The sequence below is a fragment of the Taudactylus pleione genome, unplaced genomic scaffold (genome assembly GCF_031769625.1).
Source record: "Taudactylus pleione unplaced genomic scaffold, aTauple2 ptg000292l, whole genome shotgun sequence".
Classification (NCBI taxonomy): domain Eukaryota; kingdom Metazoa; phylum Chordata; class Amphibia; order Anura; family Myobatrachidae; genus Taudactylus; species Taudactylus pleione.
This window is the reverse complement of record NW_028284694.1, coordinates 3186484-3205185: the sequence shown is the minus strand read 5'-3', so window position 1 is coordinate 3205185 and position 18702 is coordinate 3186484. Positions and strand designations below refer to the sequence as shown.

Below are 18702 nucleotides of genomic sequence, written 5' to 3'. Positions count from 1 at the left end.
CCCAAAAAAAGCACTTTGAATTTGGGGGCCTAAAAAAAAAAATGTTGGGGAACAAAGTAAAAAAATAGCGAACTTGACTCTGGGGGGGTCCCCAAGTATGCGCCAGGTGTTTTTTTCATTGCAGCTCCTTGCGCAAATGGGTTTTTCACGATTTTTTAAAGTCTCTTTAGCAGCTTTAAAATATGCCGACCCCCATTTTCAAGTACCCCAAATTTGCTGGGCATAGTTATTTTTCCCCCAAAAAAATTCTAAATGCTCTTCTGCACCACTTTTTTCAAAGTCGCATTTATGCACTTGCCGCGGATATTAGAAACCCTGACTTCCTTCAGGAGTTAAAAATGGGGGTACCCATAGTGATCCCCCATGTCTAGACATCATTAGGGGGGTCCCTAGAATGTTTCCCGTAAATTCCCGTTTTTGTTAACCTGTAAAATAAATGTGGAAAAATTTAGAAAAAAAATGACATAAGGTCCCCCCCCAAAAGCCAAACCAGCCCCAGGCTTACCAGCCAGTGGTGGTTTCTAAAAATACGGGGAACAAAATGTAACAATATTGTACTTTACAGTGGAACTACAACTGCCAGCATGCCAGCCATTTTGCACTTGTGGAACTACAAGTGCCAGCAGACATGCAGCACCTGTAATTTCACTATAAAATAAATAGTTAAAAAAAGACAAAACACACACACCGTGCCCAGTATAAGTTTATTACATACACCTACCCATTCACACATACTTAACTATACCAGAAGTTTCTGTCCCCTTCTCCAGTAGAGATCCTTAAAACTTGGCCCTGTAAGGAAGATTTCATACTCACGTACATCCAGCGCTGGTCTCCGCAGTAATCCATGGGATTTAAAAAAAAACAAAAACGCATTTAGCCGATCCACGCTACAAGCTATGTGTATGTGTGTTGTCACACATACAGATAGCTCCCGAATGGCAGCTACCGGCACTTCACGGGGCATTGCAATCCCGTCAGCCAATCAGCGGCAGTGCTCACTGTAGAGCGCCCGCTGATTGGCTCCGTCAACTGACAGTTCCCACGTGGGTGAGTCAGCCCACGTGGGAACTGTCAGTGCCGGAGCCAATCAGCGGGTGCTCTACAGTGAGCGCTGCCGCTGATTGGCTGATGGGACTGCAATGCACCATGAAGTGCCGGTAGCTGCCATTCGGGAGCTATCTGTATGTATGACAACACACATACAGACAGCTGTGTTGCGTGGATCGGCTAAATGCGTTTTTGTTTTTTTTTAAATCCCAAGGATTACTACGGAGACCAGCGCTGGATGTAGGTGAGTATGAAATCTTCCTTACAGGGCCAAGTTTTAAGGATCTCTACTGGAGAAGGGGACAAAAACTTCTGGTATAGGTAAGTATGTGTGAATGGGTAGGTGTATGTAATAAACTTATACTGGGCACGGTGTGTATGTTTTGTCTTTTTTTAACTATTTATTTTACAGTGAAATTACAGGTGCCGCATGTCTGCTGGCACTTGTAGTTCCACAAGTGCAAAATGGCTGGCATGCTGGCACTTGTAGTTCCACTGTAAAGTATAATAGTGTTACATTATTTGGCCCCCCCTATTACCCCCATACCCACCAAGCAAGGGGTATGGGGAAGAGCCCCAGGCTTCAGCGTAAGCCTGTGGTGCTCGGGAGAGGGGGGACCCTTTTTTGGGGGGTCCCCGACTCCCCCGAGATCACCGGCTTGCGCTGACCGACTTGGGGTGTAATGCTTTGGACCTGGAGCCCCGGTGATTAGGTCTCCGGGCTGTGGCATTACACTCCGGTCGGTTGGGTCTGGTGCTGGTCTTAAATATAGGGGGAACCCCACGTCGTTTTTGCCCCCTATATTTAAAACCAGCACTGGTCCCTGCAGCCTGGTGTTGGTTTCTAAAATGCGGTGGAACCCTACACATTTTGTTCCCCCGTATTTTTAGAAACCACCACTGGCTGCAAGCCTGGGGCTGGTTTGGCAATTTGGGGGGGACCTTATGTCATTTTTTTTGTAATTTTTTACTAATTTTTTTTTACAGGTTAACTAAAATGGGAATTTTCGGGAAATATTCTAGGGACCCCCCTAAAGATGTCTAGACATGTGGGATCACTATGGGTACCCCCATTTTTAACTCCTGAAGAAAGTCGGTGCTTCTAATAGCCGCAGCAGGAAAAAACACCTTGCAAAGCTATTTAAAAACCCGACTTTCTTTTGCAGGCAAAAACGGGGTTACCCATAGTGATCCCCCATGTCTGGACATCTTTAGGGGGGTCCAGGCATATTTCCTGAAAATTCCCGTTGTTTTCCTTAAATGGGGTCAAGGGTAATTTTTTTTAAAAAAAGGGATAATTTTTCTAAGCAAGTGAAAAAAAATGCAGAATAGGGGCTTGGGGGTGTAGGCTTATAAAAATAGCCTGTAGTTTTTCCCTTAAAAGAAAATGTTCAAAAAATGTCCTAAAAAAATGTGGGTTTAAAAAAAAAAAAATGAGGTAAAAAAAAAGTAACGAAATTATTTCTGGTGGGGTCCCCAAGTATGGGGCGGGTGTTTTATTCACTGCGCAAAGTAGCGGCAGGTGCATTTTTGCAGAATTTTTAAAAATTACCTTTAGGGACTTAAAAATATGCTAGTACCCATTTTCATGTACCCCAAATTTGATGAGACCACTTAAAAAAATGAAAAAAAACCTAAGTGCTCTTCTGCATCACTTCTTCAATGTCGGGGAAAAAAACACCTGCACGGCTGTTTAAAAATCCAGACTTTCTTCTGCAGGTAAAAACGGGGGTACCCATAGTGATCCCCGAGGTCTGGACATCTTTTGGGGGCTCCTACAATTAATTCCTGAAAGTTCAAGTTTTTTTTCGCCGATCCAAGCATCGCCGGGTCCCGTTTTCGACGATTTCAAATTAAATACGAGGATAGGTGGGAGCGTGCGTGCGCGCACTAAACTTTTTCGCTGGCAAAACCTCCGATGTGTGGCGAAAACCTCGCTGGCGAGGTTAACGTTTCATATTGAATACCCCTCTATGGGGTAAATTTACTAAAGGTTGTTTTTGTCTTTTTGGGCGATTTCCCGTCTGTTTTGCAAATTGGAGATTTACTAGAGTCAAAACCGACGGGAAATCAGCTGAAAAAATAAGTCTTGAGTCGGCATTAGACCATCGAACCAAACGTCATATAATTTTTATAGACGTCAATATAAACTCCGGATTTACTAAGCATCGTGTTGTTAAAAACGGTAGACTCCGCAGAAAAATGGCATCACAATAGAAGAAATAAATAAGACCTGGCTGTGAGCGGCGGGTATGGCCAAAGCACTACACAGATCTGTATGATCTGTGCAGGCTTTGGTGTGTAAATAAATGGTTCATTTACAAACAAAATTGTCTGAGGCCTCCCCCCTCCTAAAACCTTAACCAGTCCCGGGGCGCTCAGCCTGGTTTGGTACTGGAAAATCGGGGGGGGGGAAAAATACAGTGTGGGCCCCCCTCTATTTTCCAACCAGCACCAGACTAAACTACCCCATGGGGCTGGCGCTATAGCGGGGAGACACATAAAGCCTGTATTAAATAGATTGTAATATTGTTCTTTACAGTAGGACTACAGATCCCAGCAAGCCTGCCTCGTCATGCCAGCACTTGTGGAATAACATTAAAGGCCTGCTGGCACCTGTACTCTGCCTGTAAAGAAAATATTAAAATAACTACAGTACATGGTCACCGATTGGGAAAGTTCTTTATTAATAATGAAAATAATAAATCATACTCACCAACCCGTGGATTGGGTCCGCCTCAGTCCATGTAGGAGTCCATTGGCCTTCATACCCCCCAAACCCCCGATTGCAAATCGCAAGCGGACAGAGCTGTACAGTACTTGCACAAAGTGGAGTTCTGACCCGGTCATTTCCTGTTAGGTACTGTGTGTGTGTAGCTGGGATCAGGTTTGTGTTATTTTATTTCCTGAAGACCTATGGATCCCTACGTGTACCCAAGAGGATCCAATCCAAGGGGTTGTTGAGTGTGGAATTTCTTTTTATAATAATATCGCCTTCAGTATCCACTTCCTGTCATTATTTTAATATTTTTCTTCACAGTGGGACATGCTGGCACTTGTTGTTCCCAGGGCTGGTATTTCCTCGGAAGAGGGGACCCCATTTTATTTATTATATATCATATTATATTCCCCACCGAGGAATTTGGGGCTGGCTTTATGCTATGTGTCTCTTTGCCTCCCTGCTATAGTGTAAGCCCCCCAGCTGGTTCCCCCCACTGTTTTTCCAGTACCAGACTCAGAGGTTCTTGGCTGATTAAGGTTAAGGGGGGAGTTTTTTTTTTATTTTTTATTAACCATTACACACCAAAGCCTGCACAGATCATACTGATCTGTGTAGTGCTTTGAATTCATCGACAGATTGGCAGAGGATTCATTATTTAACTATTTAGTCTTTCGCAAAGGGGGCAATCCAACAGGCTTTTAGACAGAAAAAAAATTACGGGTAACGCCATCGAAAGACCATAGACCCTGAAATACAGTTCTTAGTAAATCCAGGATTTTGATCTTCTAAACTGTTGTCACATTGTCCAGCGTTTCTGCTGTGTTACAGAGGTTGTTTATTTTATTTTAATTGTTGTCCAATAGTGGTTACGTTTGCTTGCACATGAAATAAATCATTTACAACATGGGCGCAAGCGGCTGGTAAGTTTGAAGTGTGCCTAGTGTCAACCAGACGCAGAAGTTACTATTGCCGACCGGAACCCACCTTGAGCTCTGCATATGTCGTGGCTGTTAGTGGCCCTAAGCAATGTATTTGGAGGCTGTTATATGGAGTCACATGGTTGATTTTTGGAACTTTTGCAAATGATGGAAATGGATGGCCAGCAAGTGATTTTAGCCAATAAAAGTGTGTAGAGTATTTTGGGGGATATTAACACGTCTCTATTGAGATTTTTAAGTGTTTATATACAATTTGATATAATATATACATATCTCATATCATTTACACCTAAGCATACATGTCCCATATAATTTACATCTCAACATACATGTCCCACATCATTTAACCCATTTTTCTGTGTTTTTTTTTTTGTTTCTGTTTTTTTAGAGAAACGACCTATTTAAAGACCTCTAAATACATTGTTATTCATTGACAGTAGTTATGTCTTATATTAAAATAGGGACTTTTTCCTGCTTTTCACCTAGTCTGGAAATGCAAGTTAAAACCCGCATTAACTTAAAGGGGATTTCTAAATGAATAACAAAAAATGACGCCCATTGCTTTTACCAGCGTTAAAAAGTCATGTGACCTAGGCCACAGCCAATTGAATTTGTCCCGTAGTATATGTCCATTGTGTTAACAAGCTGTATTATAGATTAAATCGTCATCTACTAAGCTTCACCCTAGTGGGCCTGTATTGTACTGTATCAATCAATAATGAAGTACCAAGATGTTAGGAAACGCAGCAGCCAATCCGCTTGGACAGACCATACGGTGAATTCATTCCCATCAAATACTGCGGGTGGTTTGGTTTTTATCCACAATCTGATACTGTTTGAGACATCTAGAAGATCAGGCACATACAGATGGGTTGACTTACGTCTTACTTGCGCGTGGAACAGCCCTTCTAGTCGCACCATGCCGCTGACACTGTAACGTAGCATTTCACATGCATATACAGCCGCTGGCACTGTAACGTAGCATTTCACATGCAGATACAGCCGCTGGCACTGTAACGTAGCATTACGCATGCAGATACAGCCGCAGTCACACACAGAACATAGGTATGCCGCATGTCATTTTAATCGGCAGAAGCTGCTTGTGCATTCTTTTCGCATCAGTTTGCGAGTAAGATGCGTTTGAAAGTAAAAAGTTGCACGAAAAGACGCTCAGCGCTACCGAGTTGCATGGCGCTCACGCGTTATGTTTAGCGCGACTTGTAGCGATGGAGGTAATATGATGTTCACACATCTGTAGAAGTGCCGAGATCAAAAGATGCGATTGAATATGTATATACCAGTATTTTGGAAGTTTCGCTAGCTATTGTGCCCAGCGCTGCAGGTGTTTGTTTTTTTTCCCTCTCTTTTCTCCCACCTTCCTATCTCCAACCCCAATCTCCCTCTTCCCCCGCCTCTTTCACACTCCCTCTTCCCCCGCCTCTTTCACACTCCCTCTTCCCCTGTCGCCCTCCTCCTGCAGGCAGAATTCTGCTCACCAGTCATTGAATGCCATGTTTATAGCCCATTAGTGACACTATTGTGTTGTATTATGTAGAGCTGACATGTGATGCATACATGACACCATTCACGCTATGCACACAGGCAGCATGCATGGGTTGTACGTGTGTGTGCATGCATACATCATGTATTTGTATCGTGTGCCCAGATGCCCATGGTTGATCTCTGAGGCTTGGGTTCCCTGTGCCTAGAGAGTGTGAGCAGGGCCCTTTTACCTCTTTGTCTGTCTGTCATTACCCAGTCCTGTATTATTACTGTTTTGTTCCCAATTGTAAACCGCAACAGAATCTGCTGGCGATATATAAGTAAATATTAATAATAATGATGTACCAGCAGGCGGGGGGGTGGTCTGCATGCACAGCCGCACACCCCTCTCATTGTCCAGCTGTACAGTGTGTATGTGACGGGAGAGGGAGCCTGGGGGTTTGCCAATGCTGTGCGCTCCACTGTAAATCACAGGCATTGCAGCACCCGCTCGCACGCCCCCTGGCTGCATGTGGCTGCTCCAGTTATCTCCTTGGACACTCCCCTCCAGCACATCTTCCCCTGCAACTTATTCGCCACGTCCAACTGCCACATCAATGTGACACGTATTGCATACCGAGGCTTGTTTACAAATTCCTCCAGACCTTCCTTGTCCATGCGAGCCACTGGCCAGTACAAAACCCCCCATCCTCTGCATGGGTCAGTTGTGGACCTTCTCAGACTAAGGGCCTCATTTATCAATGAGTTTGATCACTCACAACGAGTGATAAAACACGCTGCGTATGATAATGGTGATCCAGCCAATCAGCTCCCAAACAGTCACCTGTTTGAAAAATGGCAGTTGGGAACTGATTGGCTGGAGCACCATTTATCGTACGCAGTGAGTTTTAACACTCGAGTGATAAAACTCGTTGATAAATGAGGCCCTCAGTGGTGCCAGGTTTGGTGCTTGCTTCCGCTGGCGGGAAGGAGCTGTGTCTGTGCAGGCAGCCAGTGAGAGCTGTGAGGGCATAGAATGGGCCGGGCCTCCCTCCATCTCTCTACTTGGCTTGACCTCAGGCCCATTCTATGATAGATAGACGTCCCTGCCATGGGTGTCATCTCAGAAAAAGGGGTGGGGGCGTTAGGCATGCTGTGATTACATCTATATTTTGTATTCTCTATTATTTTTGAGGGAAAGAAGTCATTGAGTAAGAAATCTTTGCCTTCTATTCTCAGAGACAACGAGAGCGTAAAAAGCTCGAAAAGAAAAAACATCTTGAAGAAAATGAGCAGGTACAGTAATTGCTGATGTGCAAAAGTCACCTTCACCTAAATAAAAATAATGAATGCATAAAATAATCACCCCGAACCCAAAAGACCTTTACGTGTGTCTATCCGGCAGGCTTTGCGGCCGTAAGTACAGTTAGTCCCCGCCGTGGTTGGATTTAAAAACGTGAATAATTTGGCATAAATTAGGTGTCATGACCTATTCAGATGATCACTGTATCAGCTGGGCGGTTGCAGCCCATTGATGCGAATAAAGCTTTTGTTAATTGGCATAATTACGGCTCACCTGTCATGTGCTTAAACGCCAGATGCCCAAGGGCAGCCAGATCCTTATTATGTGTCACCTGCTGTAGCTGGGTGAGCAAACATCACAATTTGAGGGGACTTGTTGCAATGATCTTTGCCTATAAAAGGAAGTTGCCCATTTTCCTCAAAGTAAGAAAAGGTTTATTAATATCGGATGACCCATGAGGGGCAGTTGGCTGCTGTATTTTTCCGATGCTCGCTGTACACATGATGCTGAATATGCCTAATATAACTGGCTATAATGTCTTCATTGTTGGCATTCCTCAAGAGACCTATTGTATGACTGACTGCTTGGATGTACGTGTAAGCTGCACAGTGATATTTAGTCATCGTATTGCCGCAATCCAAGCTCCTTCCCTCTAGTCGGCCAGAATGAGGAGCTTGTGCCATACGTTGTGCACCTGGGAGTCTGTGAAACAAGGGACTACTTTACAATGAGAAATGTCAGCACGTTAATGTACTTTGTCCTCTCTTGGTAGGAACCGGAGTGGGATGTAAACAGTGCATTTGTTGCCAATGCTGCCAGTCACATCAGACCAAAGACCAGGAGCAAACTTGACAAGAAGTATAATGCTAACAAAGAGAATGAAGAGAAGGCAGAAGAGGTACCTGTACTGGCTCTGCAGCTGATAGACTGTTAGATCTTCATTATAGGTTTTTTTGAACAGTTATTAACTAGTGTAATCCTACTAACATTTAAATGCCCTTCACTGATGGGGTTGGGTACATGATCCCGGCTATTAGAATCCCAACGGTGACCATGCCGGCTCCAGAATCCCGATAGTCAACATCCCAACACATGTTGGTAAGTATTCTAACCCTAAACCTCCGCCTAACCCACCCCCCTATAGCCTAACCTTAACCGTTACCTCCCGCAGCCTAACCCTAACCTCCTGGTGCATAACCCCTAAACCAAAGCCTAATACTACCAAGCCGATGTTCCGACCGTCTGGATCCTGAGCACCAGGATGTTGATTAAATCCCCAGTGATGCTGTGATAAAATAGATACAGTGAGGTTGATACATAACGAGCACAACACCAGTTTGTGTAGAATACCATGCGGGATTTCGCCCTGCACAGGCTCATAATATGAAAATGCGCAGTTGCGACTGTGCAGACACGAGCAATTCTGCCTCTTCCACCTGCCGGCACCTGTAGGTCAGGGGAAGGGGGGACATTCTAAAGTAGGCCGCCTACAGTAGTGGTGTGTTGTAAATGCATCTCGTACAGTCCTGGAGAAATGCCTGTTTGGAAGTATATACTTGGTGCCTTCCACTGGGCAGGAGCAAATGCACCCGGATGGAGCAAATGCTGCCGTAGTGGAACCAGATACATTTTGTGAAGTGCGCAGCTCAGTTTAGGGGTGTAAATTCTATTTTTCTTCTTCAGGATCCATAGGGCTCCCCAGGGAAACATTGGGGTGTAGGTGGGACCTAGAGGACCGGACACCAACAGCAAAGTTTTTCAATCCCACAACCTGAGGGAATTTGAATTTCATTGGTGTCCAGCAGGAGCTGGACCACCATTATAACGGGGCTGCATTAAGCAGACCAAGCTTTTGTTTTATGTTTTAATTTATTTCTATTTTTTTACTTTAACGGGCGAGCAGCACCAGACTGTCCTCCGGACGTCTGTGCTGCCGCCCCATCACCCCGCCAAGGCGCCATGACTCCAAGCCTGTGCTAGGTACTGCCGGCAGGGCTCCGAGGGGGACTAGCTAGCAGGCTTCCTGGACCCCAGACTGCAGCCCGGAATTCAAGGGACAGGTAAGGCAGAACCCCATTCACGGGGACCCGCATTGTTGCACAGTCTTGCCTCCGGTCTCAGGAGACAGACCGGAGGCGCTGATGTTTACACTGGTGAGCCCACGACTCCACTAGACCACCGGGGCATACAACATACTGGCGCAGGGCAGATGTAAGGAGGCCAGGGGACCCGGTGGTTAATGTCAGCAAGGGGAGAAGGTGCTCTCCCTGCAGCCCCTCCCCCAGTTCAGGGCGCCATTCCACTGCAGTCTTGGTGTTCCCCGGGCTGCTCCTCTCTCATCCTGCGCCCCCCCAGAGACGTGCGGCAGCCATTTTCTGCAAGCAGGTCTCCGGGAACGCTGGGTCCAGTCTCCCTGCATACCTCTCCCACAGGCCAGGTCATACAGCGCTATATCCTACCAGCCACTGCGTTCTGTGTAGTTGATTTTAGTGCCCATTGTAAACATGTTTTTCTGCATTTGTATGTGACTTGTTATAGCACTAATCTCTACTTTCTATACTGTACAGTTTATACCTTTCCCTTTATTCTACTATACCCTGCCATACTAAGGTATAGGGGGTTCATTGTACTTCACATTTCCCAGATACTTGTGAGTACTATCACATACTTTATAATGCAGTTGCACGCTACACTGTGCCATATTTTCCAGGGTGTTCACTGCACTGTATCACATTGTGTATTTTGTTATTCTTGTGACTATGGCTGGCAGAGGAAAGAATAACAAGCAGCCTGATGCTGCTCCTCCTACTCTGGTGTCTTGAAGTTCTGCTCTGCGGGCTTAGCCACAGAGAACCCATTCAGGATGGTCTCTGTATTAATTGTTTCACAGCCCCAGGCCCATCAGCCCCGGTGTCTCTCCCTCAGGACCCACCCTGGGCTGCCTTTTCACAATGCTGGAAAAACTTGCAGACCAAGTATCAGTTTGGCTAATATATCTTCGTTTTTTTCAGCAAATGCTGCAAAAAGAAAAGCTTTTACCTACTAAGCCAACTAAACGTGCTATGATATCTTCCCAATCCACAAAGTTATCTGATTCTGAGATATCATCTGGGGAGGCAGAAGACGCAGATCTCTCTCACTGTGACTCCGTCTCAGGAGAAGAAGAGCCACCCTCTAAACTAAATATACCTGCTCTTGTGAGAGCTGTCAAAACTATTCTACACATAGAAGAGGATGAACCCGCTCCTAAGACAAAACACGCTCTTTTTAAGTGACAAAAGGTTTTTTATTTACCAGAGTTTCCTCACTCTGACCAACTATCTGATCACATGAGTGAAGCTTGGAATGTGCCCGGTAAAAGGTTTCAAATTCCAAAATGGTTCAGTTCCTTTTACCCTCTTCCAGCTCCTGATTGTACTAAATGGGAAGTTCCCCAGCAGCGGATTCTCATGTAACACGTCTGGTTAAATTCATACTGCAACCTCCTTGAAGGAGACTACAGATAGATGTATAGAAGCTTGTCATAAATCTATATACTCTCTTACAGGAGTTATTATTCGTCCTGCTAGGGCTACGGCCTGGGTGGCAAAAGCCATTGAGAGTTGGGCAGAGGCTCTAGAAGAGACTTTTTCCCCTGATGCTTTGAGGGAACAGCTGTCCTACATATCTCACATTAGAGATGCAGCCTCCTACAGTACTTAGGTGAAACAGCTGTGGATACGGCTCTCCTGGCCTCCATGATATCTGCCTTCGGTATTAGCCTCTCGTATTCTTTGGCTACGTTCCTGGAAAGCAGATTCAAAATCGAAACAGGCTCTAAAATGCAGGAGGCATCCTATTTGGTGCAGAATTGGATAAAATTGTGACTACAATTTCGGTCCTTTTCGCCCTCAAGGAAAAGAAAAGGATCAATCTTTTCCATGACAGCAGACATTAACCAAGGCCTCCAAGCCTATGGCCAAACAGGCCTGGGCTACTAGACGTCCACCTGCCGGAAGCAGTATGAAATCCCGGCGGCCACATGGCCGGGAGTTAGAATCCCGGCAGCGTAAGGCAGACAAAAGCAGAGATCCCGGCAGCCCGACAGAACTGGAAATCCCGATCGTCCTGAGGTAAGTATCTACTAACCTAACCCCCCTAACCCTAACCTCCCCCCCTGTGCCTAACCCTAACCCCCCCTTCCCCGCTGCCTAAACCTAAGTCCCCAGGGGGGGTGCCTAACCCTCCCTCCCCCTAGCCTAACCCTAACCCTCCCCGGGGGGTGCCTAGCCCTAAACCTAACCCTCCCCCCCCACCGCGGCTGTCTGCTCGCGGCGCCCGACATCCCGCGCCAGTCTCCCGGCGTCAGAAAAATGACAGGCGTCTTGATTTAGATGCCTATCATTTAACCCTCGCTGGGATAAAGCAGTCAGGAAGCCGGCTGTCGGGTTTACATCAGCCGGCTTCCCGATTGCATCCCCTCCTGCCAAGTCTGAGGACAAGCCTGCACCCTGACAGGGCGGGTCTCTCCCTGGAAGTGGTCTCCCACGGATATGTCCTCTCATTCCTGAGGCGACTCCCCCAGCAGTTTTTTGCACAGGACCTCCATCGGGCCCCACCAAGGCCCTGCTGCTCCAAAGATCCATTCAGTAATAATTTGGGTCCCCTCCTCACAATGGGGCAAGGGCTATTATTCTACCCTTTTCTTAGTTCAGAAGCCCAATGGGTCTCATCAGCCTATCCTCAACCTCAAATCTCTGAACAAGTTTATCAGGGTGCCCAGGTTTCGTATGGAAACCTTCCATTCCATTATCCTAGCTATGGAGCCTGGGGATTTTATGGTATCTCTAGACATTCAGGACGCTTACCTACATGTACCTATAGCGACTTCTCATCAACAATATCTCTGGTTTGCTATACTACAGCAACATTACCAATTTCAGGCTCTGCCATTCAGCCTTTCAACGGCCCCCCGGGTCTTTACCAAGATCATGACAGTTATGGCGGCTTCTCTTCGCTGTCAAGGGATCAGACTGCTCCCATACTTGGACGATTTCTTGCTGTTGGCCAGCTCCCCAGAGACTCTTCACCGCCAACTACAGGTAACCATTGCCTTTCTTCAAACGCAAGGTTGGCTGATCAACTGGAAAAAATCTACTCTAACACGATCTCAAAGGATGGTACATTTGGGAGCCCTCCTGGACTCTCGAGTTCAAAGAATATTCCTAACAGCGGACAAGATTTCAGCAATCTAGCATAGACTATGCAGACTGCTCCACAAGCTCTGAGTGTCAATTCACTGCAATGCAGGCCTTGGGATCTTGGGATCTTCGACATGCTGAAGTTCGCCCAGTTTCACTCCAGGCCCCTACGACACCTGATCCAGGTGGAACGGGCTACCCCTTATGCTCAAATCCCAGACAATGAGCCTCCCCCCAGAGGTTCGCCTCTCCCTAACCTGGTGGCTACAGACTTCCCATTCTAACAAGGGTCGTCCCTTCTGGATCCCGGACTGGGCTCTCCTCACCACGGATGCAAGCCTCCAAGGGTGGGGCGCAGTAACTAGCAAGCACTCCCTCCAGGGCCAATGGTCCCCAGTCGAGGCAGTGTTACCAATCCATATCCTGGAACTTCGAGCCATCTACAAAGCTCTCACTCTGGCTCAGAATCTGATTAACAAAGCCCTGAAACACGGCAGGGGCATTGCACAACCCAAAGGGCATCACAAGGTATTCAAAGTGTCCATCTCTAGTATTAAAGGCGGTCTTCCATTCATCGCCAGCACGAATGCGGATGAGATTATAAGCCCCTCTCAGATCCAGCTTTGAGAATATGATGGACCCTTTAACTCTGTCAAACAATTCTGTGATCAGGGGAAGAGGATATCGATTCTTAATCGTTATATCATTGAGGCCCCGGTAATCAATACAAGGTCTTAGGCCTCCGTCTTTCTTTCCAACGAAAAAGAAGCCGGCTCCAGCGGGAGAGGTGGAAGGACGAATAAACCCCTTTGCTAGGTTGTCCTGGATGTACTCTGACATGGCTTGAGTCTCAGGCACGGATAGAGGATAGGTGCGACCACGAGGTGGCATCTTGTCAGGTAGCAGCTCAATAGGACAGTCCCATTCTCTGTTGGGAGGTAAGACGTTCGCCTGTTGCTCGGAATAAACATCAGAGAACATCTGGTACTCCTTGGGAATATCTGGAGATGTTAACGAAGCTGTCTTTCTTACAGGTCGTATTTTGGGAAGACAGGATTTCTGACAGTCAGTTCCCCATGAAAGAATCTGCATTGAACACCAGTCTATCCTGGGATTATGTTGGCGTAGCCAGGGTAGTCCTAAAATGATTTCTTGAGAAGCCTCTGGTATCACTAAGAACTTTAAAGACTCCGAGTGGAGTGCCCCAGCGCGAACTAATACTGGTTGAGTTTCCTTGGTGCCTACTCCTTTAGCTAGAGGACGTCCATCTACGGAAGTCAGGGAAATTGCTTGCTTGAGAGATGAACAAGGAATCTGTAGTTTATCAACTAGGCTGGAAGTCATGAAGTTTCCGGCTGCTCCAGAGTCCTATAGAGCAGAGATTGGGCTTGAGATCCAGGGTTAGGCTTGAGATCCAAAGCTAAGGAAATCTTGAAACCTTTAGTATTTGGGGACGGGCAAATAACTCCTAACTTGATGTCCCCAAGGTCAGTTAGGAACGGGCGTTTCCTGACTTGTGGGAGCAGGAGGCCACCAGGTGACCCGAATCTCCGCAGTACAGACAGAGGTTTTTTAGCATCCTACTCTGACGTTCCTCTTTGGAGAGATGGGTTTAGTTCACCTGCATGGGCTCCTCATCTATAGGAGGATGGGGTGGACGGTAAGGAATCTATATTTGAACCTCTATATACCCCTGCCTATACCTTCTAATATCCTACCTATAAACCTCTAAGGATGACGCTATTTTGCGTACGCAGTCATACAATAAATAAAGACTCCAGACTTGGAACGTGTGGTTCCAAAGCACAAAGTATTATTCAAGTAAAAGTACAGTCATTTACACGCTATTGATCTATACACAATTCAGCGCAAAGGAATTATACAGACCCAAGTACAGTATATATACGCAGCACTCTCTGGTCCAGATGTTAGGCATCAGCAAGAAACCCCTCGTCAGCATTCAGCAAGAAGACTAAAGACCCAGTGTTGGAGCACACATATTTATACTCCCCAGAAATAGACAACACAATAGAGAAGTTTGTTGCTGATGCCATTGGTTCCCAAGGGGGATGCATCTGTTACAGAGCGTTTAACAGGCTGATTCAAATAGACTCAACCCAGCCTCCAACAACTGTGGGTCTCTGCCCTCCCGCCCCATGCAACATCCTAACAGTTGTTCATATAATATACATTTTGTTGTTTTGAAGTCTCTGCGGTCCATAAGTTGAGAATGCATGATGCGATCTCCACACCGATAATACCGGAATTCTGTTGAAAGAGTACGCATCAGTACAAAACCAAACACGGCTTACTTAGCATGTATAAAACCTTAGTTACCAAATCTTTATTTCACAGCATTTATACTAACTGAGCAAACTTAAATCTTATACCTTAAAGCTTATTAAACCTTTTATGTGGATATGTAATGTGTGAGTATGCGGGGTGTGATGTAAAGACGCTAGTTAACTTGGGGCAGATGTGTGCGCATGAAGCTAACAACCAGCGTTTTCATACAGGATCTTATGCATTCGCTAATATGCGATTAGTTACCAGCACAATTGTGCGTATTAATGTGTGTATGAGAAAGGGTGCACTTAAATCTCACTTACTAAGTGAACACCTAGCAGTGTGGAATGCTGAGCCTTATAGTTCCACACGCCCCCCTCTCTCAGCAGCCCCCACCCTTCCCAGGCTCAAAAGAAAAAGTCATTTGTTCTCCCAGACTCTTGTGTGAATGCAAATTAGCCCAGCTACAAGACCCAAACCTAAGATAACACTCTTGGCTTTGAAGGTATTTTGCAGGAAGCCTGCTAATGTAAGGTGTGTATTCGAGCCGGGCCACCTGGAGTGAGAGCAGACGTTATCCAGGAAGCTTGTCTACACAGGCTAGTTATCACGTGGCCATTTGCTCTGTTTAGCTAATGCAATATATCTTTTAGGGGAATTATAATAATATACACTTTATCCAGAGCACCCAAACTACGTAAAGTCATGAAATGGGCTTTTGGTGAATCGCCGTAACTTATGGCGATGGTCACGGATGCAATCGCATGATGCTAATAGTATTATCACCACATGTACTAAAGTGTGAGTTTATCTAAAATGGCGCTTAGGCTGCCATTCGCAAAATGGCATCTTGCGGCCAGTCGCAAGATGGTGTCGCTGCGATTCAATTTTAAACTGATCTTGTCTCAGCCAATAATCCAGCTTCGACAATGGGTAGGCAAGGGAGACGTAAATGACCTTTGCCGGTCAGTTCTGTGCTTTTCAGCCTGACGTTCTCTGAAGTTTAGGTCAATTTTGTTGCAGAGTGAGATCATATCATTTAAATTGGTAGGAAGCTCACGGGTAATCAGATCATCTTTTAATCGGTCAGACAGACCATGCCAAAAGGCTGAGGTGAGAGCCTCCTCATTCCACTTAAGCTCTGATGTCAAGATTTGAAACTGTATGGCATATTGGCTGACAGGACGGTTTCCTTGTCTCAGGGTCATAATGCTGGACGATGCTGACACTGTGCGTCCAGGTTCATCGAAAATCCTTCTGAATGAAGATACAAAATCTGTATAGTTATCCAGCAGCGAGTCTGAACGCTCCCAGAGTGGAGAGGCCCAATCCAGAGCCGAGCCGGTCAGCAAGGACACGATGTATGCCACTTTGGTTCTAGCGGTGGGGAAGTTATCAGGCTGTAACGTAAAGTGTATATAACACTGATTTAAAAAACCACGACAGAGCTTAGGATTGCCGTCGAATTTGCTTGGCATGGGTAGATGTAGACGAGGGGATACCCTGGTCCCTGTATTACCAGGCACAGGAGGAGCTGAAGTTGCTGATACCCCAGGGGTGATTAACAAGGTTTGCAGAGTATCTTGGCGTTTAGACACCTCCTGTAGGAACTGGGCCAATTGATGTTGCATAGCTTCCAGGTTTTCTAAACGACCAGCAATACAGCAAAATAAATCCACTCCAGACTCCTGTTCCGTGGCCGGATCCATGGGGTGAGGTTCTGAATTTGTTGTGAACCCGGGGTGGTGATAGGAGCAGACACAGAAGCAGACTTAAATGAAAAAGTGGGGTTTTTAATAGGTAACTTAGAAGACATGGGAAGGGCAAGTGAAAAGTCCAGGTATAGCACTAAAGTGCACTTGATAACTGCAGGTATGATGAGCTGTAACGAATGCAGGTATGGTGAGCTGTAACAAATGCAGGCTGAGGTAATTCAGTCCAGCTGGGAGTGAAGGGAGGCAAGGTGCAGGGAACAGCAGGTTCTGGTACTCAGGCAGGTAAAAGGTATGTGGAGGGTGCAGGGTAAATCCAGCAGGTTGGAGCAGGCAAGGTTCAGGCTAGTAGCGTAACAGACAGGCAGGCAGGTAAGGCACAGGTACTTACTCTCTGAGAAACACGTTGCACTAGCAAAGGAAGGAAGGCTCTGGACCTTCCTAAATACTCAGTGCAGCGCTGTGACTGGCTGGAATGAGCACATGACCTACCAGGATTCGACAGCCGGAATCACATGGCCGCAGGCAAGATGGCGGTGCCCATGCCAATAGAACGGAAACACCGCCAGACCTCACCAGGCCTAGTGACAATGTGCCCGCACAGAACCACGCGCAGCCAATGCCCCCCGCCAAACACCAGCACCGCTGCCAGAGACCCCCCGCCATAACGACCTCACAGGTAATACAGTGACACAGGGGAAATCGTACACATCGTGGGATTGTGAGCACATCGCTATGTGTGTAGGCACCTTAAGGGTTTCTCCAGCTCTGTGTTCCAGACCATGCTCCGAGCACGTAAACCGGCCTCAGCCAGGATTTACCACAGAATATGGCATATATATTTCCAATGGTGTGCTCCAAGAAACTATGACCCTCAAGTCTTTAAGGTTTTTCGAATTCTTGCCTTTCTTCAAGCTGGACTGGATCTAGGCCTCCACCTAGCATCTCTGAAAGTGCAGGTCTCTGCTTTGTCTATCTGGTTTCAGCGCAGAATTGCTGCTATACCGGATATTCACACCTTCATGCAAGGTGTTCTACGTATAAAACAACCTCCCTTTGTTCCTCCTGTGGTTCCATGGGATTTGTCAGTGGTGCTCCAAGCACTTCAGGAACCTCCATTCGGACCCCTGGAATCAGTGGATGTCAAGTGGCTCACTGTGAAGACTCTGGGCCTGATTCAGACCTGGTTGCAAGTGCTGAGCACTCGCAACCGGGTCGATGTTTGCCCACTGGGCATGCGCACGACGGAGCCGGCTCCGTCGTGCGCATGTGCGAGACCTGGCTAGCGACGGGTGCTCCGTCGCTCCGGGTCTCGCACCAAAGGGGGCGAGCTGTCGATGGTGATTAACAGCTCGCCCCATTTGGTAGGTGGGCAGGAGGGGTGGCTGGCCAAATGGAGGCATTCCCGAAGGAACGCCTGTCGTTTGGGGGCGGCCCCACTGACATCACCAGTGATGTCAGTGAGAGAGCTTCCCGCTCTATTAGAGCCAGAAGCTCTCTGGGACTTGCGGCCATGAGACTCTACCACAAGGGTCTCGTCGCAAGCCCGATGGTCGCGATGGTCTTGACCATCGCGACCATCAACCTGGCCGCTCGCAATAGCAGTGGGTGGTCATCCACAGCTATGCGAGCGGCCAGGAGGCCGAACAATAATAAAAAAAAAAACGCCCTGATTCAGAGCGAGCGCTCGTTCAGAGTGTCCGTCTCTGAATCAGGCCCTCTGTTTCTTCTGGCTATAGCATCTACCTGTCGGATACCGGATTTAGGGGCACTTTTATGTCGCTCCCCCTTTTTAATATTTCATCAGGACAGGGCTGTTCTTCGTACATGTCCAGGTTTCCTTCTTTCTCGCTTCCACCTGAATGAGGAAATTGTGGTTCCGGAATTTAATTCACCAGACCTCTCGGCAGGTGAGGCCTTGTTGGGTATGGTCCGTGCTCTGAAGATCTACGTGGACCGCACTACTTCCATCAGCAAATCGGACTCCCACCTTGTCCTATATGGATTCTACAAGAAGGGATGGCCAGCT

General features: G+C 46.8%; 1 protein-coding gene across 4 annotated transcripts in view; it reads left to right on the top strand.

Annotated features, from left to right (window-relative positions):
• The window catches only part of LOC148511769 (uncharacterized), a 135922-nt gene that overhangs the window by 43530 nt on the left and 73690 nt on the right, over positions 1-18702 (top strand). For 3 of the 4 annotated variants that reach the window (XM_088482764.1, XM_088482762.1, XM_088482763.1), the window contains exons 4-5: positions 7432-7488; positions 8268-8393. The exons of the other annotated variant lie outside the window; for it this stretch is intronic. In XM_088482764.1, the coding sequence (XP_088338890.1) occupies positions 7432-7488; positions 8268-8393 (183 nt within the window). The remainder of the gene's footprint in view (positions 1-7431; positions 7489-8267; positions 8394-18702) is intronic. 4 annotated transcript variants of the gene reach the window in all.